A 23,523-nucleotide genomic window follows, 5' to 3' on the forward strand; every position below is an offset into this window, starting at 1 on the left:
AAATAGTTGCCTCCCCTCCTTTCAGTAAAGGCAAGACATAAGCAGACTTCCATACTTTTGGAATTGTATTTTGCTGAGGGAGAGGTTAAAAAGAGAAGTAAGAGGTGGAGCAATAAAATCTGCAGCTATCTTTAAAAAGAAAGGTTCTAAGTCAATCAATCAATCAATCAATCAATCAATCAATCAATCAATCAATCAATCAATCAATCAATCAATCAATGTTTATTTATATAGCCCAATATCACAAATGTTACATTTGTCTCAGTGGACTTCACAGTGTGTACAGAATATCAGTATGACAATACGACACCCTCTGTCCTTAGACCCTCACATCGTACAAGGAAAAACTTCCAGAGGAAACCCACAGTTTAAAGGGGACATGGGAGAAACCTCAGGGAGAGCAACAGAGGAGGGATCCCTCTCCCAGGACGGACAGACGTGCAATAGATGCCGTGTGTACATTGAAAAGATAATACATTTGCAACATAGGTAGTCCAAATGTTTGGAAATGCATGTGTGTATAATAAGAAGATGAATCCACGAGGATATCCATCCAGGGCCTATGATCCAGGACCACAGCCACGACTCAAGATCCAGGGATCGCGATGCAGGACACAGGACCGCAGGATCATCCATGACTCCGGATCCCGGCGTATATAGACACCAAAAAGAAAGAAATTTGGGGAAGCTGGGTTAATCGGAACATGAGAGTACACAGGTATAGACAGAGAGAAGGAAGAAGTAAGATGTCCCCCGACAAACTAAGCCTATATCAGCAAAACTAGGGTTGTATCAGTATCCAAGTACCTGTCTAGAAGTGTTGTACATGTGGTGTGTGGGAGTTTTGTTAATGTGTGGGCAAAACTACTTAACATGTACTAAGAATCGTGCCCACCTGAACATTATATGGTTGGAAAAAACAGTATTTCATAGACCAGGAGGGATTATTTATTACATACGGTCAACACTCCCTACTGTAAAAAGTAAACATACTGAATACAGTTTGTTCTAAAGTAATGCATTGATGACTATAAGCATACCATATGCTCATTTATTATTCAGATGAAGCTTCACTCGAGGCATATACTGTAAAGTATTCCCTTAGATACATAGAGTGAAATACAGTTAAAACTATTCCATATAATCATATACTGTATTGTCTAGCAGTTGACTTTGAGGATCTATGGATTATTAAAAAACTTTAAATAATTGTAACATTAAAGTAATATTCTCTCAGTGAGGAGAGTAACAGAAATAAATGTATCATTTAAAAAGATTACATGTAGGCCTCTACTGTGATAGAAAAACAGCTGTTACAACTCTATTGTTCAACGTCTCAATGTTATATGGAAAAAGTCCACTGTGATATAAAATCCCACTGGATAAAGTGTAGATGTAAATGTATGGTTACGTTTGAATTCTGAAAGTAAGTGACCACAGTTGTATTTGTGTTAGTCCTCTTATTACCGACTTGCTTTATGTCATGCTTGACTGTTCTCCTTAACTGTCGAATTTCAAGTGCTTTAGCTTAATTAAATGTCAACATTGACCTTAAACCTACAAGCCAAACTTCATCAAAGTGAAATTTGCTGAGGAAATTGAGAGTAAAAGAGGGCAAAGTGAATAATCAATGTTAATATTCATAGTGTCTTTGAGAAACAGCTGTGGGGTTGTGTGTTCTGACTGAGTAGTGCTACTTTCTATGTTATGCTCTGTTTCGTAGCACAAGAAGAAGCATCTTAAAATGTAAAATAAGACAAAAAAAATTAATGTTTTATAGCATATTTGCAAGATTTAAGTGGAGAAACAATTTTTTTTAAAACTCAACTTAAAGTTAGATGAGTGTTAACAGACACATTTTATTTAACACATAAGGCACTTTCACACCAAGTACTTTTCCCAGGAACTTTTATTTCCCCGGAACTATCTAGTAAATCGCGTTCACACCGGACTAAGTCCCTGAGGGAGGATTACGCAAATGAAGCCGCTGACGTCACTTCTTCTTCTTCTGCTTTGGGTTTACTGGCAGGCCGCAAACAACTTCACGGCGTATACTGCCACCCGAAGTCCCTGAGCCCCCCGGAGTCCCGGACTTTTGGTGGCAGTAAATCGCCACCCGAAGCCTTCCGGGTAAATCGCCAGAACACCGACACCTCCTCATCACTCCACGATCCCACGTTTTATTTTGTGTTGCCATAAGTTAGCCTCTCTCCGTTGGTGCACTGGGATAATGCTAATGCTAATAATGCTAATGCGAGGAAATAAAATGGCGGCTTCACAAAAACTTTTCAGAGTTTTACGGGGCGTGGTTTGCAATTCGCCCAGCCAATCAGAAATTGGAAAAATGTTTCTCCCCAGGAAAGTCCCTGGTGTGATGACACTACCATGCCATGCTATTTTCCGCCTAATTAGGGGATGTTAATAAGGAATAAAACTCAGGTGATTAAAACATTTTTACATGTAAGTCTCTGTCAGAATCACACCTTGTTAATTAGATGTTAATCTCTAATCAAGGGACAAATTAACTCAAGACATATAACTCAAGGCAATTTAAACATGTTTAAATACATGAATTAATGTGTTATCTATAGGTATCACAACTTTGTTTTGTGATGTCAATCCAGTCTTTAAACTCAACAACTGCTCCAGCATCATGACTTATTTGGGGTAAGATTATCATGTCAGAACACTTTAGTCTTTAGTCCACATTTAAAACATATAACGCTTTTTTATGTTGTTTGAGGGGTTAAGACAGGCCTTGCAATAATATCACACAGTCAATGTTTTATGATTCTTTACAGACACTAAGTTATAAACAGAACAATTACAATCAGGTTGTTGCTATGTCACGCATCATGTCCATGTGATGTGCAAACACATTCTGAGAAACAATGTTTTCTTCCAAGGAATGTTGTCCCTCACAGAAATACCATAAACATGTTTCTTTGTGCGTAGGAAAGATGGATTCTGTCAAAGCTTATAGAGTAAAGCTTTGATATGGAAAGGTTTAGACAGACAGCTGGGAAAATTATTTTGGACACGTATTTGGCAGTGGGTATTGAAAGTCAATGACTGATGCTAATTGATCTGATCTAGCAGGTTCACGGTTGGTACATGCCACTGGGGGGTTTGACATTGTTTGGCCAAATTAGGTTTCTTTTATGCAGGCCCAGAGGATATTTAAAAAAAACAACTGCATGCCTTACAAAGAAATAAGGCAGGCTTTGGATTGAAGGAATTGAAGCAGCTATGCAGCAGTTACAGCTAAGGCAGTAAAGCCGAAAAAAAGATGAAAGGAAGATAGTTAACATCAGTGACATCACAGTGGAGGAGGAATTGCGTCAGCCCCTTCAAACAGTCCTGATCATTTACCAAAGGAGGGCAGACTGCCTATTCTCCTCAGAAAAGAGTGGGCCCATGAGAATCTGTTGACAGTGCGTTTGTAATCACAGTCCTCCACTTGTGGAACTAAGGCTTATCAGGGAGATGAAATGCTTCCTCAAATATTTGTTTTCCGTTTCAGCAGTCAGATTCTGAAACTTTACTGTCCATCAAATTGACCAACATGTTCCTTGCTTTACTTAGCTTACCTTATACTTTAGCAGAAAGACTGCAAACTAAATAGCTATACCCTCTCTCTGTTGGTATAGTAACACATCTGCCTACCAGCACCTCTTAAGGTCTCTGATAAATATTGAATATAAATGTTTGTTGAATCTGCCACATGTGACATTTTAGCTGTTTTTACCTATGTTTCAAGTGGTTAATTTGTGGTAAGACAACCAGCAGCTGCCTGTAGTCTTCAGGAGGACATGTTATGCTCATTGTCAGGTTCATATTTGTATTTTGAGCCTAACATGCTTTAATGTTAAAAAATGAGCCCAGTCTGCTCTGATTGGTTAGCTGGCCGGCTCTGTTGTCATTGGTCAACCGCTATGAGATACCGTGTCCCTTAGCCTATTAAGTGAGAGTGTAACAAAGTGATGTCACTATGTTGAGAAAATGAAAAAAGGAGTTTCCGGGAAGGGGGGAGTGTGTGGGAGAGAAAGTCCCTCTGGAAGGAACTTTGGGATTTTAGCCATTAACAACCTATATAACACACAACAGGAAAGGGAGAATCCTAAAAAGCACAATAAGGCCTCTTTAAATATAATGGATAGATATGAGTGGTGTTGACCCTTGTGCAAATCTCCACCAGAAAACAAATAATTATATTCTCCAAAAAGTCAAATCTTTCCATATGGGTGAAAGTTGAGCAGTTTGCATACTGGCTGTGTATGAACCTATAACTCTGAGGGATCAATCCAGTAGTTACTGTCCCTGCGTAAACCGAGCATTATCATTATTTATGTTCAGCATTGTATGTGTCCCAGTGCAGCAGACAAAAAGAGGTAACAGGAACCTTTAGCTGACCTTCTTGTTGGAGTTTCTTCTCTTTCATCCTTATTTAACCAGGCAAACTTGGCTAAAAGCATATTCTTGTTTACAGCAAAGGCCTAGGGGAGTAGTTGCAAGAATAGGGAGGGCTTCACAAATAAACATTCCCATTTGGGAACTGCCTGGTAACTGTGGTATACTGCTGGCCACCTAGCAACTCCATTACAGCAATTGTGCGTGTAATAATGCTCATTTAATGTTATTTATGTTTATATTTAAACCATTCAACAGCTCTCTAGGCAAATTGGTGAAATAGTTGCACTTACCATTAAGTGTATTTTAAACTGTTTTATTACCCACTGTGCTGGCTTATATAAGGCCCCGTCCACACAGAGACGAAACAGGTGTTATCCGCTATAGCTCTTTATCGTATGGACGAGGCCGTAACAGAAAACGGAGCCCTCAAACGATAACGCATCCCAAAGTGGGAAGGTCTGGTAACGTAACGCTTGCGGCACCGTGTGTACGCCCTAAACGATCATAGCCCCGCCTCTCCCCACCTCACCTACTCACCCCGCGTCATTGCTGATGCGTTTCGCCAACAACAATGGCGGATCACAGGGTTGCGTTCGTGCTCCAGATGCTACTGACCATGCTACAGATGTACAAAATATACAGCTCCTCCACCACAACCATCATCAACAAGTGGACATGGAGAACTACATGAACTACATGTTGCTAAAATGCAGCTAAATCCACCGTGGAGAATAACCAGAAGGGCAACCAGGCAACCATGCTCAGGGGTCTTATTCTGTGCTTTTGGTGTATTTTGTGGTGGAAGTACAGCGCCACTTACAGGCCCGGCATATGTACTACAGCGTCTCCAGCGGGTCGAGCGGTCTTGTGTGGACGGACACGTTTCTTGTGCCGATTCCGTGTGGACGGAATACTTTTTTGATATCGACCTCGGTTCGTTTTCATCTCCATGTGGACGGGGCCTTAACCAACATCCAATGGCTCCAGTGTTCACTTAACACTATGGTATGAAGGAGTGTCCTTGGTCTATCGTCACAAGGTGTTGACGTGCTGTCCCTAACACTGTGTGCCTTAATTTGACGTTTGCGCTCATCCAATCTGATGAGCTGGCAGCTTCAACAGCAACGAGGGTAATTATTTACAGGAGGGATTGTAGAACCTGCTAAAAATATCCCTTTTCCCTGCCTACAAGAGCTCCCTGGAGCTTTGAGAACAAGACAGGAGGAGAGCATAGGGAAGTGAGGCTGTGAAGAGCAATGTTGGGACTAACGCCTTAAAAGTAACGCGTTACTATAACGCCGTTATTTTTGGCAGTAACGAGTACTCTAACGCATTACTTTTTAAATTCAGTAACTCTGTTACCGTTACTACATTGTGCGTTACTCCGTTACTGCATTCGTTTTTTTTATATAGTCAACAGCCAGGCGAACAGAGATGAGAACTGTACTTAAGTACAGTAGCCTACTTGAGTAAATGTACTTAGATACTTCCTGTGTCACATGCGGAGACGGGCTGTGGGCGTGTTTGTGTTGTTTACTAACAAGACTATCATGGCGGCGGCGGAGCTCAAGTCTAGTTTCTCCACCTGGAGATATTCTCACTATTTCACTTTTGTCGAGCACAAAGAAAATAACGTTTTAGTTAAATGTAAGTTGTGTCTTGGCGGGTCAAATATCCTATCTACTGCCCAAACCAGTAATTCAAATCTCTTAAAACATCTGCAAAAACAACATGCTGGGACGAAGCTAGTAGCTAAGACCACAGAGACTCAGCCGACGCCACTCCACCTCCACCTAAGCAACAGCGGCTGGATTTTAACCAAGGGACTGCTGGCCAGGGAAAAGTCGATAAAGCCATTGCACGGTATGTTGTAGAACACATGCAGGGTATTGCTACAGTGGAGTCACCCGCTTTCAGGGAGCTAGTTAGCATGATAGCATGTCCGGGCGGCACACGGCATATGGGACGGAACACTTGTTCCAACTACCTGGAGAAAGAATATACAAAAATGGAAAGCCAGCTAATATCGATGCAATCCAGATTGCATATAATGCATGTCAAGTTGATCAACAGATTGTATTATTCTCAATGCAATAACAGTACTGAAATGAAGGCTATAAGGGCATTAATGGGAGCCCTTTTTGTAAGTAACGCATTACTTTTTGGTGTAAGGAACTAGTAAAGTAACTGAGTTACTTTTGAAATGAAGTAAATAGTAATGGTAACTAGTAATGGTAACTAGTTACTGGTTTTCAGTAACTAGCACAACACTGGTGAAGAGGTTTAACTCATTCCATTCTTTGACATCCTGTTCTTCTCCTTCTGACGTCCAGCATTATCAAAGATTAAGCCGACATGAGACTGCATTTAAATTTGTACGGTGTATTCAGAAACAAGATAATGCTTATCAACTGTAATTCTTAAATGATCGCGAAGCTGCATTATGTAAAAAAGGTACTCTCTTGCTCATTTTAGATAGGCTTTGTCTTTATTTGCCCTCCATCAGAAGAGGGGCAGAGTATCAGGTCTGTAGCACAAGAAAATCATGATGCTGATAGTGCACAGTGTTTTGTTCAAAGAAACTAAAGCGTATATTGAAGCATGTTTTACTCTTTAGTATGCCATACAGCCAAATCTGAATAATGAAGTGTGTCATGTAATTGTTTAAGAACTTAAAGTTTTATTTATGTGACATTAGGTAATATGTCTGGTCTCAATAGATATGAAACTAATAATGATGTTATACACTCCGGACATTACATCTCATGTCATATGGCGGACAATTTTATTCAAACCACTCTTCAACATGTATTCATGCCTAGAGGAGCAAGCATTTTGCCTAAGGACACTAGGAGATCGAACCACTGACCCTATGGTTGGTAGATGCCTATTTCTACACCTACCACATCCATATCAGAGCCACAGCAAACTAGGGATGGGTATCGTTTGAAATTTATCGATTCCGATTTCGATTCCGGTTCTGCTTATCGATTCCGGTTCTTATCGATTCCCCGTTTCGATTCCAAAATTGTAAAATAAAGAGGTCAAACGTTTAGATAACAAAAATATATTTATTCTTAAAAGCTTTAACTGAAATTGTTACTAAAAAATATACATGCAATACAAATGTATTGCACAATAGCTGTGCTTTATTTTAACTGAGCTATGCCTGTGGCAAGCTATTAACAGGCATTACACTTTGCCTTTTCTTTTTCTTTTTTAGTGTAGTGGAGCCTCACTTCAGAGTGTTTACCGCGACCTATCTTTGGTGTTATGAAGTGACTGAGCTCGTGAAATGTCTACGGGAGGGCGGGGGAGCATCGCTGCGGGGCAACTGTGGACCTCTGTCGCCTGTCAGCGCAATTTATATGATGCCGTTTAAAAAAATGAAGGGCGGTGCCGGCCGTCAGCGTACGGAGCCGGCCGTCAACGGCCCGCTGACGACCGGCCGTTCTGTGATTCTCCAGGTCCGCCCTGTATTCCACCGGGTCACCGCAGCACCGCGGTGCAGACGGACCCGCTGGAATACAGGGTCTACCGCGTTTAGGAACCGTTAAGCAGAACCGAAATTGTGTATTTTGTATGGGTACCCGGTACCCGGCATTTTCTTATCGGTTCTCATCTGGAACCGAGTTTCGGTTCCCAACCCTACAGCAAACCCCATTTTACTACCTGAATAACTGGGAAGAATCGACACTATTTTTCAGCTTTTTTTTTATAATCATATAATCCTGCAGATAACTGATACAATAATGTAGCCTATGCTAACCAGTTTTCTCCACTGTGATAAAACACCATACTTTGAATATTGCTATACTAAAAGTTTTAGACTGCATCATTACCTTGGATGTGAAAGGTAAGTGTGAATAGGTTGATGAGTGCACCGTCATATCCTTCATAAATTCAACTCTTGCAATGGTAGTTGTTTTGCAGGGACATTAACACCTTAGCAGAAGGCCATTCAGAAAAAACTGAAGAACTCTGAAGTGCTTGGACTCTAATTGCACTGTGTCTGTTTTATAGTAAACATTTATCTGTACAGGTTCATCTTAATGTTATCTTGGTTCTGGTCTGGTGGACATTTTGTTTCCCTGCAGATTGTTGAATAACGCAGTGTCGAGTTGCTGTCCCATCTGTTACTCATCATCATTAGTACATACAAGGATACACAATAATGACATCTAAACGGTGGGTCTCTTAAATTGAGTGAGAGAGTATGATTTCTCACAACACCGAAATAATGAAGTGGCCCTTGACTCTATCACATCATTTTATTTTAGGTACATTCAGATTAGCACAGCTCCTTTCATTTTGACTTTTTAAGGACTCTGAAGATAATCCAAAATCGTTTGACTAAGAGGATTTGGGAGATCATTTTCTGTACATCTTCTTTGCTGCTTTGACTGACTTCATGTTATGTTACTGGGCCTCATTTTTCAGTAGCTCAAGAACTAGTGACCCATGGGATATTTCCCCATGACATAATAGCTTTTACAGATATAACATATTTCCCAAATTGTGGGGAAACTAACTGCTAATTAAAACTGAAGAATGTTAGATTATTTCATTTTGGGGGAAATGAACATTTGAATGCAGTGTTGTGAAACGTCTGCTGCTATTAGTATGCATAATAATCCAACAGAAGCAACTGGTGCAGTCTTTGGGCTAGTCGACTTGTGTCAGATATTATTTTATGCATTTTATGTTTCTGAAAATGGAGCTGAATGCAAAGTAAATATTAGGTTGATTGAGAGGTTTGTAAGGCAAGGCAAGGCAAGGCAAGTTTATTTATATAGCACTTTTCAACACAAGGCAATTCAAAGTGCTTTACAAAAAATGAAAGACATTAAGAAAATGGCATTTAAAATCAGTCATTAAAAAGAAAAGCTAATAAAATAAACATTAAAAGAAAAATACATGGATAAAAGTTACAGTGCAGTCTAAGATATGAATAGTTCAATTAAAAGCAGCGACAAAAAGAAAAGTCTTCAGCCTGGATTTAAAAGTAGTCAGAGTTGCAGCGGACCTGCAGGTTTCTGGGAGTTTGTTCCAGATATTTGGAGCATAATAACTGAACGCTGCTTCTCCATGTTTAGTTCAGACTCTGGGGACAGAAAGCTGACCAGTCCCTGAAGACCTGAGAGATCTGGATGGTTCATAATTTAGCAGGAGGTCAGAAATGTATTTTGGGCCTAAACCATTCATTGCTTTATAAACCAGCAGCAGTATTTTGAAATATATTCTTTGACACACAGGAAGCCAGTGTAAAGACTTCAGAACAGGAGTGATGTGATCCACTTTCTTAGTGTTAGTGAGGACTCGAGCAGCGGCGTTCTGAATTAGCTGCAGCTTCCTAATAGATTTTTTAGTGAGACCTGTGAAGACACCATTGCAGTAGTCGAGTCTACTGAAGATAAAAGCATGGACAAGTTTTTCCAAATCCTGCTGTGACATTAGTCTTTTAATCCTAGATATATTCTTTAGGTGATAGTAGGCTGATTTAGTAACAGTTTTAATGTGACTGTTGAAACTCAGGTCAGAGTCCATGACTACACCTAGATTTCTGGCTTTATCTGTTGTTTTGAACATTGCACACTGAAGCTCAGCGCTAACTTTTATACGTTCTGCCTTGGCTCCAAAAACCATTACCTCAGTTTTATCTTTGTTTAATTGGAGAAAGTTCTGACACATCCAGTCATTGATTTGTTCAATGCACTTACTCAGTGTTTGAATTGGAGCATAGTCTCCTGGTGAAATTGTTACGTAAATTTGTGTGTCATCTGCATAGCTATGGTAACTTATTTTGTTGTTCTTCATTATCTGATTGTAGAAGAGTTACGGTATTTTCTCAACCCTCACTTAATTTTGTGTGGGCCTAAACACTCAGTGACCTGAAGTGCCGTATAAAGGTTTCTCAAATATATATATATATATATATATATACCACTAACAACACACTTTAATTGCACATTTATCTTATTCTATATAATTGTTAATGCATTCTTTTGTTTTGTGGATGGAACAGGAAAATGCATCTACTTTGTGACTATACTAACACCACTATAGAAATGTATATACACTCAAAGACATCTTGTCTGAGGCTTATTATTAAATGAATATGTGTTGTCAATGTTTACAAAGTAATCCCCACACTCATACATGCTACCAAAGCCATGAAATCATTTCTCTGAAGTTACGTGTTATCAGGGACTGCTGTGACTGACTGATTGAATGAATATAACCAATAGAGGGATTACTGAATTGTAATGACTGAAAAAAACGACAAATTAATATATATTTATACTGAGTATGTCAAAAGCCCTGTGGTTTCAGTGAAAACAATTAGTGTCACTTTGGTGGAAAGTAGTACTCTTTAAATATTGGGTAAAGTCACATATGGTGCCATTATAGAAAGTATAGTAATGTCTTGACATATATTATGTAGGCATATAGTCAGTAATCTGATAATACTGTACAATAAATTGAAATAACCTTTAATGCAGTGCACAGGTATTATAATAATACAGTACGTTATGACTGCAGTGTTGTACTCTTTAAGGTACTTCTGCTCTCCATCCGTCCTGCAAGTTGCACATCATGTGGAAACTGCCCTCTTGTTAATGTTCAGTTACTTTGGCAATATTAAACAATACACAGGACTCTCAAGCTAATCATATTGTCTGACAGTTAGCATGTGAAGTAATTACCGACTGCACTTGATTTATTACATAACGCTCTCACAGAAAAGACAAATACATACCCACCTTAGTCACTTGGAACCATATTGATCCGGGTGGTTTGACTCAGCTGTGTGTGTTATTGGACTCTATTGGATTTGAGCACAATCAATCACATCTTCGACACCTCTCCTGTCACCTTGAAATCTGTCTTGACAATAAAAAATAAAAGTGTCTGCTCTTTTTCACTCAATCATGGCTCTCCCTGCATGCCAGCAGGGTGTCAGTCTTTGGAGTTGAATGGTAATGGCTCACAGATGGCTTGTGCTGTATTAGTAAACAGGAAATAAGACTTAAGACAGGAAGTAAGAGAGACTGAAAATGTGCTTCCAGTGCTTCCAACTGATAAACAAGCCAGATAAAACTTTCTGTTTCAGGTCTCGGCAAAACACATTTTTTTGAGAGCTTTTGAGGTGAGCTAAAGTGACTTGATTCAGCAAAACACTTGTGTTTTTCCTGCTTAAAAAATGAACTAATTAGGCATAGACACACATAACCAGAATTAATCACACCATTTTTAAGAGCTTTTCACATTTACTGAGCCCAAAGGCTTCTTTAGCGTTGATCACTGCTTGAAACCAACCAAGAAATAGAACAAAGATTGTGATTACATTAACGCGATCATTAGGCAACCTTTAAAGGGTAACAGTGTTTGAATTCAGAGCAACTGCCTAGCTATTCATTTAGCAAGCAATTATTGCAATGAAGAGCATATGTAATTAGATTTTTTTGATTCGATTTTTCAGTTTATTTTTAACATATTGTCATTTAAAAAGAAAAGGCTGCCCCAGCTAACAAAGATTCAAAGACTAATACTAAGACATGGATCTAACAATGCAGTTAGGAAGGTGACAAACAATATTTTGAGTGATTTTTTTGTGTAAATAAGCAAAGCCTAACACATTAAAAGGCACAAATAAAAGCAGGCGAGATCGTAAAACAATTCCATAAACCAGATTAAAAGTTCATACAGTATGCTCTACTGTTATTGAAGCTTCAACATTAACCCATCAACAAATAGCCTTACTATTTGCAGATATACTGTCCGTGTGCAAAATATCGATAATGACAAGGAGAGGGGCAAACTCAACAAGTGGCACACAATACATTAAATAAAAAATATCTGGTTGGGATGAAATAGGCCCAACAATTTTCCAACCATGCATAATATATGATACATTATCTAAAGGTGTACTACGTTGGGAGGAAAGCAGGTTGAAAACATGAGCAGGTTGTCACTCCATTGTTCTTTTGTAACATGGGAAATACAGATCCTTACATCCATAGCTTTTGGCAATGTTAAGTCTCAAGAGATGTGCACACAGAAAGAGCTGTCATCCTTTCTCTGCAGTGACAGTTCTAACTTCTACTTGTTTCTTATTTATAATTGCTTTATTTCCATATATCAAAGGTAATGCACATTGACTTAAGACATAAACATAATAAAGTAGTGTTCACATGTGGTAATGACATTTGTTTCCTTCAAGTTAATCAGATAAGACTAGCAGTAGCATCTGTTCAATAAAAGCAATGGCTGTCCAAACCTGAAAACGCTTTGCTTGCCGGGCTACATCACAAGACTCATCTGTAACAAACCACTTAAGAAAAACTATCAGTGGTTGGGTAGAATGCTACTGTACCTATCACTGTCTGATGAATGGTAGCTTCTTGTGCGGGTCTGAATTTCCAATTACATTTCTGTGGCTTCTTCAGTCAGGCTGGTAGCTGTAAAGCTTTTGAAGGACGGAGAGGTGAATGCAAAACAGCCTGTGTGAATCTCAGCAGCCCGTTCCCTCCAGGCTTTGATGTATGAAGCCCCGTGTGCAATATGTATGGGTTGTTTTCCTTTTTGTTGTCCTTGTTGTACTGGTATGCATTGTCAAACAGGAAAAGACCATGAAGGCAAGGCATGTTTTAAAACCGTATTGTCAACTTAAGTCAGGCAGACCTCCTTGGCAGCCGAGTGACGAGAATGCGACTGCTGCTGGATTTACCGCTCATTTTTGGGGAAATCCATCGGGAGTTTAGAAGTTGGAAAAATTGAGAAACTCAGAGAAATGCACAGAGCCGTCTTATGATTCCTCACTGGTCTATAGCTGAATAATTGAAACCTCATTTTAGCAGTGGGGAATTGAGGCAGTGTTGTAGTCAAGTCACCAATTCACGAGTCCAAGTCACTCTCGAGTCCCCACTCTTCGAGTCCGAGTCCAAGTCCGAGTCACCTAGGGAGAGTCGTAGTCGAGTCCGAGTCCAAGTCCGAGTCACCCAAGAAGTGTCCGAGTCGAGTCCGAGTCATCATTACCTGTGTTCGAGTCCGAGTCCAAGTCCGAGTCACCCAAGAAGAGTCCATGTCAAGTCCGAGTCACAAGTCTTCATGTATTAATCTTAGTGGATATATGTGTTGAAATGTAGCTGTAGCTCCTCTACATTGCTTTTATCCTGTCATGGTATACTAATGTGTCTATTGAACTGCTGTGAAGCGAGTGTGGCTACAACGTTCATTGTAGGCTAGGGGCGGGCTAGGCTACTCATCATCTGCAGTATCACCAAGGACATGTATAGCTTTTTAACCAGTGGCGAGCCGTCAGGGCCCTCTAGGCCCTCTCTGAGGGCCTAAGATATTCTAAAAAATAATATTTAAAAACATTTAAAAAATATATTATTTTTTTTAAATATATATTTTTTAAATATTATTTTTGTTATATTTTTACCGAAAAAACTTGATTTAATTGTATTTAAAATAAAATTTCCAAAGAAATAAATCCTTCGAATCTGCCTGTTCAGTTTCTGTTTGAATGTGAAGGGTTACTTGAAAAAAGCTCGTCTGGCCCTCTATGCGATTCACAGAGGGCCCGCTATAGTAAAACAACGAGAGAGTAATGTCAAGTGACAGTACAATTGACCAATCATATCTTCCCTCTAAATGGGAGGGCTTTATTATCGCGGACTTTATGACAAGTTCCGCCCGCTGCGCTGCCAAGTTTATGCATGTGATATATCAACGGGTCAAGCTAGGCGGAATTAGCATACGTTCATTCACGATGGCTCACGTTAGTGATAGTAATGACATCGTTGCGAAACTACTAACCGAGTCTTTTTCAAGAATGAGTTACACGGATAAATTGGAGTTAATTACCAAAGGGCGACCAATACCACAGCTTAATTTGGTTCAAAAAACCAACGGTTCGAGAGGCATTTTAATATCGGCAATTACGCCGGATGACCGGATCAACCAGGGAACAAAAGCTGTACTGCTGGGATTGCTTGCTTTTTGGAGCGGACAGTGGGTCATGGGCCAGAGATGGATATTCTGATTTAGGAAGTTTATCCAAATCAGCACATCGCCATCAGAATGCTTCAGGTCACCTCAGAGCTACTATTCGGCTTAAAACATTTGGGGACACCAGGATAGAGCTCCAGCTGGATGAGCAACAACGCCGGGGTGTCATCCTTCATAATGAAAAGGTGAAGAGGAACCGAGGAATTTTGAAACGCCTGATAAATTGTGTGGTGTACTTGGGCAAGCAGGAGTTGCCGTTCCGAGGTCACGATGAGAGTGTAACTTCATCAAACAAGGGGAATTACATAGAGTTGCTGGATTTAGTGGCAGAATATGACAGCGACCTGCACACACACCTCGCCACATCAACAGTATTTACCGGCACATCTTCAAGGATTCAGAATGACCTGATCAGCGCTGTCGCTAGTGTAATGACGGATAGCATGAAAGAGGAGCTGAGGAAGGCACCTTTTGTTGCGGTCATGTTGGATGAAACGACAGACATTAGCAACGTGGCGCAGATGTCATATGTGCTTCGATATGTCACTGACGATGGGATAAAAGAGCGTTTCTTCAAGTACGAAGATGTGACAGAGGACAAACGAGCAGAGGCCATAGCTACACGGCTGCTGGAGTTCCTGAGGGAGAGTGGCTGTATTGACAAAGTGGTCGCGCAGTGCTACGATGGAGCAGCTGTTATGGCCTCTGGATTGAATGGGGTGCAAGCGAAAGTTAAGGAAACAATTCCACAGGCCCTTTTCATTCACTGCTATGCTCACATCTTAAATCTCGTTTTGTCAAATGGAGCTTCCAAGATAAGAGAGTGTAAGGTCTTCTTCTCCCACCTCTCTGGCTTGGCCACCTTTTTCAGCCGCTCAGCAAAGCGCACCAAGCTACTGGATGATATTTGCCAGCATAGGCTTCCACGGGCAGCTCCTACTCGCTGGTGCTTTCATTCTTGCTTGGTGTGCACAGTGGCAGATAAGACCAGGGAATTGAGAGAGGTAAGATAATAATAACAATGAACGTAATGGAAATATTAACAATAATAAAGAAATGATTTAGTGTTGGAAACTACCCACTCATAAAAACATGAAGGTAAAGAACTATGCTAGTATTACATTAAATGGAAAGCTAATCTTAGTGTTTACTGGAGGTCTATAAGTTGTTTTTTCTAAACTAAGCATTACTCTCGTAGGTGTTCGAGCACATCGTAGACCATCACACAGAGTTTGATGACGAAACTGTTCATTGCTCTGATGGATACATCACCCTCCTTACCAGCTTCGATTTCAGCTTTTGGTTGAAAACCTTCCACGCTATCTTCTCCTACTCGGATGTTGTTTTTGAAATACTTCAGAACAAAGGTTTTGATATGCAGTTCTGCCTGGCCAGAGTGGATCAGCTACAGCGACAAATTGAACAGGAGAAGGGGAACTTTGACAGCGTCTACGATGAAACCCAGGCTTTGGTTGGTCCTCCGCGCGGCCGTGGAGCTCAAGGAGACGTTCGTGCACGGTACAGGGAGCTCCACTGCAGCGTAATTGACAGCCTGCTAACCCAGATTTCCAACCGCTTCAGTGACCACAAAAAGCTGGAATTCCTGGCCCTTCTGGACCCGCAACAGTTCGGGCATTACTGTAACTATTTCCCAACTGCTGCCTTGAACAGTTTGATGGAGAGCTATGGCGGATATTTCGACCAGCCTCGACTGCACACGGAACTCGCCGTGATGTACGGCATGTCTGACATTTTGGGGAAAAGCCCAGCCGACATTCATCAGTTTCTCCTCAAAAAAGGACTGAGTGAAAGCATGAAACAGGTGTACACCCTCTCATGCATCATCCTGACAATACCTGTGTCCACTGCCTCTGTGGAGAGGTCCTTCTCTGCGCTGAAGCGCATAAAAAGCTACTCGAGGTCCACGACTGGGCAAGTCCGACTGTCAGACTTGGCCTTAATTTCGATCGAGAAGGAATTGCTGATTGCTTTAAAAGCAAAGGATCACCTGCATGACGACGCCATCAAGTTCTTCATCCAAAAAGACAGGAGGATGGACTTTGTGTTTAGGTGATTTGATCATCAAAGGTAAGTCAAAGTGATTTTCAATGTGGGCCGCCGTGCCGACTTAATTCATTTGTAATTGTTACTTGGCTGTGGGTGCCCTGTCATGATAGGTGTTTATATAAATGGTGTTGTTTTGTGTGGTAGAGGGTCGCTGTCATTGATGCGTTTTGCACCCCGGGCCGCTGTTTTGATATTCCGCTGAAGTATACTATAGGCTGTGACGTAAAAACTTTTTCTTTTTTTTTTCGAGGGAAGAGGGGGGTGGGGTCAGAGGGCCTAGGTAGAAAAGTCACGGCTCGCCACTGTTTTTAACAGTATCTATCTAGACAATAAAACTGCACTTGGTCCCTAGGATGTGATATCAACCCCTACCTCCATCTAACCCGACATCTTAAAACCTTTGTGGAGTCAATTTAGTGGCTAACGTTAACGTGGGTTAGCAAGCTAACAATAGCATTTCTACTTACTTTTCTGGGTGCCGCCGTGAAAGGTGTCGATTGAAATTCGACGTTGTCCCAGTCTTCTCTTCTATCTTCTGTCCACATAATGTGCATTTTGCGCTGCTCTTTCCCAATATGGAAACTAAATCTTTAAAAGCATACAGCACGATGCGGGGTGTGTCTCTGGACATCTTTAGACTGGTATAGCAGCGGGGGCGCGCCCAGTACGTGAACTTGCCTCGCAGGTGCACACGCCAGGACACAGAGGACATCAGACTCCAGAGAAAACTTGCTCGAGTCCGAGTCCAAGTCCGAGTCATCCAAGGAGTGTCCGAGCCCAGTCCAAGTCCAAGTCATCGTGCGTGATAATTCACGAGTCAGAGTCCGAGTCGCGTCAATCAGTGCGCAAGTCCGAGTCAAGTCACGAGTCCCGAAAATCGGCACTCGAGTATTCCATCTCTGAATTGAGGATAATGATGTGTTGGCAAACTGCCGCCTGTTAAATGAAAGAAAAAGCGGCTGTTGGTCCTTAACTGTGAAAGTCTCTCGCTCTGCTTCACTGCAGAGTGACAGTCGGCCTCTCGGTCAGTATTTACTCGTGAAGCCTTGAAGTCGACATGCCTCTCCAAAAAGAACTTGCAAATGATGCCTTGGATTAATACTGATAACTCAAGAGTGTCTTATTCTACTTATTTGTTCAGCTTGTTGGGCAGCCAGTGGCTTCTTATCACTCCATGCCACTTTTGAGCATGAAACAAATGAGTTTTTAGACAAATGGGTTTTATAATAAAAGGCCAAACAAAGACCATAACGGACATTTTGATTCAAACTAATATCTTGATTCTTGTCTTTTTCTTAAATTCCTTTCCACTGAATGCCTGGTCTCCTATCATTATTTCCAGACTTGTATCCTGGATTTGCCATTTTCCATTCTCAAGCGTCACTGTTTTCTTTCTGCTTTGGCTGAAGTCTGCTATTCATTTCTCAGGTCTTATTGTACCAGAAATCCAGCAGCATCATAATGCCTCTTTATGGCTGCAAACAAAGAGGCCATGTCTGTCTGGCCGGCTTGTTTATATTAGAAACTAGTCCAGGTGAACGGCTGAGAAAGTCTTTCTAGAAGTCACGTCGCCCCACAATGACAGCAGCTGCCCTTCTTTGATACGTCAATCAAGCTGACAGACAGAGCTTATCTCCCAGAGAGAGAAAAAATGGACCAAACCCCCCGTCCCTCTGTCAGTTGATCCATACGGGCGAAACCAGGAGAGTCCATCAGGAGTTCATCAGTTGCACATCACAGATAAGGCTATCGAGAGGGGGGGGATCTCAAGGGGGCTTCCCATGCAATCTGCAGTGATCAGATCTTAAGACCTCTGTGTTTACCTCTTCAGAGATGTGGCCATGTTTTATTCATTGTAAAATTATGTTTTAATGTAACCTGTGATATTGTTGAACTTTAAACTTTTTTTAAAACAGATAAACAGTACTGTTACTGAGGGAAAATGTAAAAATACCAAAATAAAATACAATTGCAAATATAGTCTCCACATCAATCGTTAATAGTGACACATGACATTTACTGAGGTATTTGACTTTATCTTACTACAGTAGTTTAAAGCAGGGGTTCCCAAAGTGGGGGTCGGGAGATGATTAATATTATTTGTATTATTATCATTAATAATGTGTGCATAGACATTGTTCAGGGGCGGACTGGCCATCTGTGGAATGTCCCCGCAGCGAGGCCCCCCCCGTTGACAATTCACTAGCACCCCCCACTTTTGGGGGTCGCGGGCTGAAAAGTTTGGGAACCCCTGGTTTAAATAACCAATAGGTTTCAATTGTCTAGAGTATTATTTGTGATTTACTCAAATTAATTTAGAGTAGTGAGTAGTTATGTTCTGTAAGTTGTAAGCAGATTTACCAAAGTCAGACTGATGCTTGAAAAAGTAACAATAATTAATAGTGAGAGTATTTAGAGTAACTTATGTTCTTCTTTATTTCATCATTAATCATCTCAAGACTCTTAAGATATATCTTGATGGAAAATGGTGGAATACTAAGTGTCTATAAATCACTTTCGACCATGTCTGCTTATACGGCACAGATACAATAACGATGCATTTTGAGATATAAAGTACAACTATACACTCCATGGCTGAATTGCATTCTTTATCATTTACCCAGAAGAGTGCCATTATTTTTCTGCCGAAATAAGGTTTTCCTTACTCATCTCAATTTGAAAAGACTTCAACCACTGTGAAAGGCTGACTGTAGGAAAGTGTGTCAGCATTTTATGATCTTACATCCATAATAAATACAGACCGTTTCTACTTCTGAGCCCCAGACAGCGAGGAGTTGGAAGTCTTACGGAATCGCAAATGTACATTCACCATTAACCTTAAAAACCCTAACAAAAACAAAACACTCCATTGCACTGTGTCTCATTTATGCTGATGGAATAAGCTTGACTCATTTAAAGTCGTTTCACAGCAAAATCTCAAGTAATTTCAGACCATCTGCTGCTCCAGAATTCGCCTCTTTCTTTCTCTTCAATGGACCACTCCTCGATCCATGTGGGAATTAAATGTTTAGGGGTATACATTTGACTATGTGCCATGTGGTGAATATGGTATCAGGCTCCAGTAGTAATATAAATACTTTCCTAAGCATCAGTGAGATAATACTACAGTAAGTGTGTCTTGGGACATGGTGTCACAAGGAAGTCATTATTAAGGGCTAAATGTGCCACTGCATTATTAGCGATTGTTTACACAGAAGAGGAAGAGCGTGATGTGGGTATTTTTCCCACATAATGGCCTGGTGAGCAGTCTGGAGGAAGGACAGCAGAAGCCACCACTGGTATTAGTGATGGAGTGATACTGAGTCAGCACAAAGCACAAATGCATGTTCCTGACCTTTTTGAGGATGATGGTTCAAGGTGAGGTTCTCTGTGTTTTCTGAAACACAGCAACATCTGGCCATCAGATACAGCACAGCATGCTTCACGGTGATATGATTCTGCTGCAGTCAGGGCTTGTAATGTAGATAAAAGCAGCTGTTATGATGCTGGGAATGAATCACGTCTTGTCTACAAAGACACATGCTCAAGGTGAAGTGATTTTGTTGATAGTCATTGCTGTTGTGTTTGCTATCTAAATTCCATACCTGCCATATATCAGTCTTTAGATCAAGGTAGTAAATGTATGCTCTATTTTATCAGGTTATTCTACTTTGGCTGTGGTATCTTGGTCTTTATATAATATAAAGTGTCCACATTCAATATCATGAGGAGATTTATTTGATCCCAAGGTTGCAAATCCTGCAGCTTTGCAACTCGAGGGCAGCAGGGGTTACTGTAGGTTCGCTATAATGGCCCAGCATTATAATGAGTAATGATCGTCATTAATATTCATGCAGGCCCACAGGTCGACATGAACTACACATGGTTCTTCTTTCAAGACAGTCATCACACCAAACCGTTCTGAGAATGAGTGTGCAGTGTATATGCATAAATTAGTAGATATACCGTGCAATTTAAATGTGCAGTAATGTTTAGGTTGAACATGTTCCCAAAAACGGGTTATTCCTCTTACAGTAGCTCACTCCCTTAGGACCAATGCTAATCCAAGTTAATCACTATGGTATTGAAGTAAGAATCCTCTGATTTAGTTCACAGTGTCAGCACTTTCCTAAAATGTTAAATGAATGCCAAACTTTGCTCAGCATTGTTATTCAGGTGTTGACTTGACCCTAAAGTCTTTAAGCTGTTTACCTTATTAAAGTAAAGCCACTGTTGTTATAGTTCTCTTATACTTTATCAGCCATCCCCGTCCCTCATGTAGTAAAATGACTCTGCCTACAAAAGGCGCATTCACACCGCAGTACTTTTCCCACAAAGGTTCATGAGAACTTAGTTCATGAGAACTCTTTAGTTCTCATGAACTAAGTACAGATCGCGTTCACACCGGAATAAGTCCCTGAGGGAGGATTAGGCAAATGAAGCCGCTGACGTGACTTCTTCTTCTTCTGCTTTGGGTTTACTGGCAGGCCGTAAACCACTTCACGGCGTATACTGCCGCCCGAAGTCCCCGGAGTTGGGGACTGGCTTCAGTAGAAGCTGCTGGGAGTCTCAGCAGCTTCTACTGAAGCCTTCCGAGTAAATCGCCAGAACGCCGACACCTCCTCATCTCCACCGCTCCCATGTTTTATTTTGTGTTGCCATAAGTTAGTCTCTCTGCGTTTCTGCGCTGGGCTAATGCTAATGCTAATAATGCTAATGCGAGAATAATAAAATGGCGGCTTCACAAAACTTTTTGGGAGTTTTACGGGGCGTGGTTTGCAATCCTTCCAGCCAATCAGAAATATAGCTCTTTTCTCACAAGAGAGCCGTACGAAAGTCCCTGCTCTCTAGCAGCTCTCTAGCAGGGACTTTCGTGGGGGTAAAAAGGTTCTCATGAACTAATTTTAGTACCGGCTCTTTTTGGTGTAGGAATCAAACCCTGAGTATAAAGGATGGTTGAAGCCATTTATTGGAGATGACACACGGGCATACTGCCTTTATTGTAAGGGGGATTTCTATGCCAAACTGTCATGTTAAAACCCCAAAACATACTCAAAAGGCAAAGACATTTCTGATCTACTGTCGTCTGGATTTAACTCCGGTGGTTTCAAGTTTTGATCCTTGAAGGGTTGGGAAAGTTTTTTGCCTCCAGCCGCCATTACATGATATGCAAATTAGGCGATGACGTCATTTAGCGACTTCTGGCGACTTCCAGGACAGCTAATAGCTACTTTCCTTACTATGGAGTTGGCAACACTGGAACCTTTGTGGGAAAAGTACTGCGGTGTGAATGCGCCTAAAGAGATGCTGGTGCTTTTATGGCCACTTTAAGAATGGTATTCCCTTAGAAATATGCTTAGGAAGTTAAAAAGTTCAGCAGCTTGTTCCTGTCAATAAACTTTTCTTCATACTGTAATTGCATTTATACATAAATAAGCCACCCAGGACTGCAATTACAGTAAGCGAGATAACTATTTCACAATTGTATTATGACCCAGACACCCATTAGGAAAATTAAAACAGGAAATAGGTTGCATCTGCTTACAGGGCAGACTCTACTGAAATGTCTGGCTGAGGTCCTGCAGTTATGAGTCAATACTCAGCCATTGTACTGTACGTTCAATATCATTTTAGACAAATAAATTATCTTCAAATTTGCCACTCAAGTATTTATGTATCAAGACAAAAGGTACAGGTAAGGCAAGGCAAGTTTATTTATATAGCACTTTTCAACACAAGGCAATTCAAAGTGCTTTACAAAAAATGAAAGAGATTAAGAAAATGGCATTTAAAATCAGTGTGGCTGTTTCCTTGGCCTTGGAAACTTTGAGTGATATTGTGAGCATTGGAAAAAAGGGTTACTCGATTCTTCACTCAATTCAATAAAACGAAGAAACATATAATAAAAAACTATGTCTGGCAATTTAAATGAACCTGCATATACACGTCACTGCTTCAAAATGACTTGTATAAAACATTATCTTATTAAGTTAAAAAGGTGGGTTGTTTTTTTCTAAATGATTGCATTATTGCTGAGGGTTAGGAGACACCGATATGTTGTGTCCCATTTTATTCTATCTGTTAAATCATATAGAAAACAATATCTTGGGGTTATTCAATATGATAATATGATGACCCATAAGTGTGTCTGTTTATGTGTAATGGGACAACATTAACATAATGAACTTTTCTTTGATGAGCGACGCAGTGGATTCTGCATTGCAGCTTTTTCTTTTTCTAAACACCTTTGGACGGAATGATTCATGAAATAATTTAGGCATCATTTTCAGGGACACACAGCCTCTTAATGATATTATAATTATACATTTAAGATTAATTTGCTCGTGTGAAGCAAATTATTTGATGGATTACTTCGAAATTGGCATGGAGCGGTGCAAATGGTGAGTCATGACAGAGCTTAAATGTCTCATTGTGTGCTGAAATGACCAGAACATATGATAATGGCTTTAATCACCTCTGGACCTTTCAGTGGCTGCTGGGTAAAACCTGGAAAGGCACAGCGCACACCCAAAAACAAACAAAAGCACAATTAAGATCAGATTTACGCATTTTCTGTTAATTGCCCCTCACAAATTAGCAATTGATTAATTGCTTATTCGTTAATTAAAGTGGACCTGCGGAGCTCCCTGGACAACTCTTTCATCTTCCCCAGTTAAACTGCTGCCCTCCAATTACAGCTGGAAAATAATGTGACCGCCGCCATCTTACCCCTACTCTAATGACTTAGACCCTGACATCAAAACTTTGTCTAGGTCCCTCTAACTACCTTGATTGTGTTTCTCTTTTAAATTAAGTAATTAAAATGAATTCAGATTCCTTACGGAGGAAAGAGGGGGGGGGGGGGGGGTTTCTGAACCGTGAAAACAACGGCTCGGGGAGCACTTGATTACTTTTGCATGTCAAAAGGTTTTTGGTCGCCTCGTGGGACGCTGACTGTGGTTATTTTGATTGTGTTTTTGAGCTTGACTAGCACTACATACATAGCCAATCTCCTCAAGTTGTAAG

General features: G+C 40.7%; 2 protein-coding genes across 2 annotated transcripts in view; both read left to right on the top strand.

Annotated features, from left to right (window-relative positions):
* lingo1a (leucine rich repeat and Ig domain containing 1a) overlaps positions 1-23,523 on the top strand; it is a 147,131-nt gene that overhangs the window by 37,202 nt on the left and 86,406 nt on the right. The window lies entirely within an intron of this gene.
* LOC117559385 (zinc finger MYM-type protein 1-like) lies at positions 14,370-16,690 on the top strand. Its single transcript, XM_034236141.1, has 2 exons — positions 14,370-15,434; positions 15,629-16,690. Exons 1-2 carry the CDS (start codon positions 14,370-14,372, stop codon positions 16,502-16,504), a joined length of 1,941 nt encoding a protein of 646 aa, XP_034092032.1. The 3' UTR covers positions 16,505-16,690.

This window comes from Gymnodraco acuticeps, unplaced genomic scaffold (genome assembly GCF_902827175.1).
Source record: "Gymnodraco acuticeps unplaced genomic scaffold, fGymAcu1.1, whole genome shotgun sequence".
NCBI lineage: Eukaryota > Metazoa > Chordata > Actinopteri > Perciformes > Bathydraconidae > Gymnodraco > Gymnodraco acuticeps.

Coding starts and splice junctions, on each gene's coding strand:
- LOC117559385 (XM_034236141.1), top strand. CDS start 14,370: ATGACCGGATCAACCAGGGAACAAAAGCTGTACTGCTGGGATTGCTTG. Junction 15,435..15,628: donor AGACCAGGGAATTGAGAGAG/GTAAGATAATAA, acceptor TTACTCTCGTAG/GTGTTCGAGCACATCGTAGA.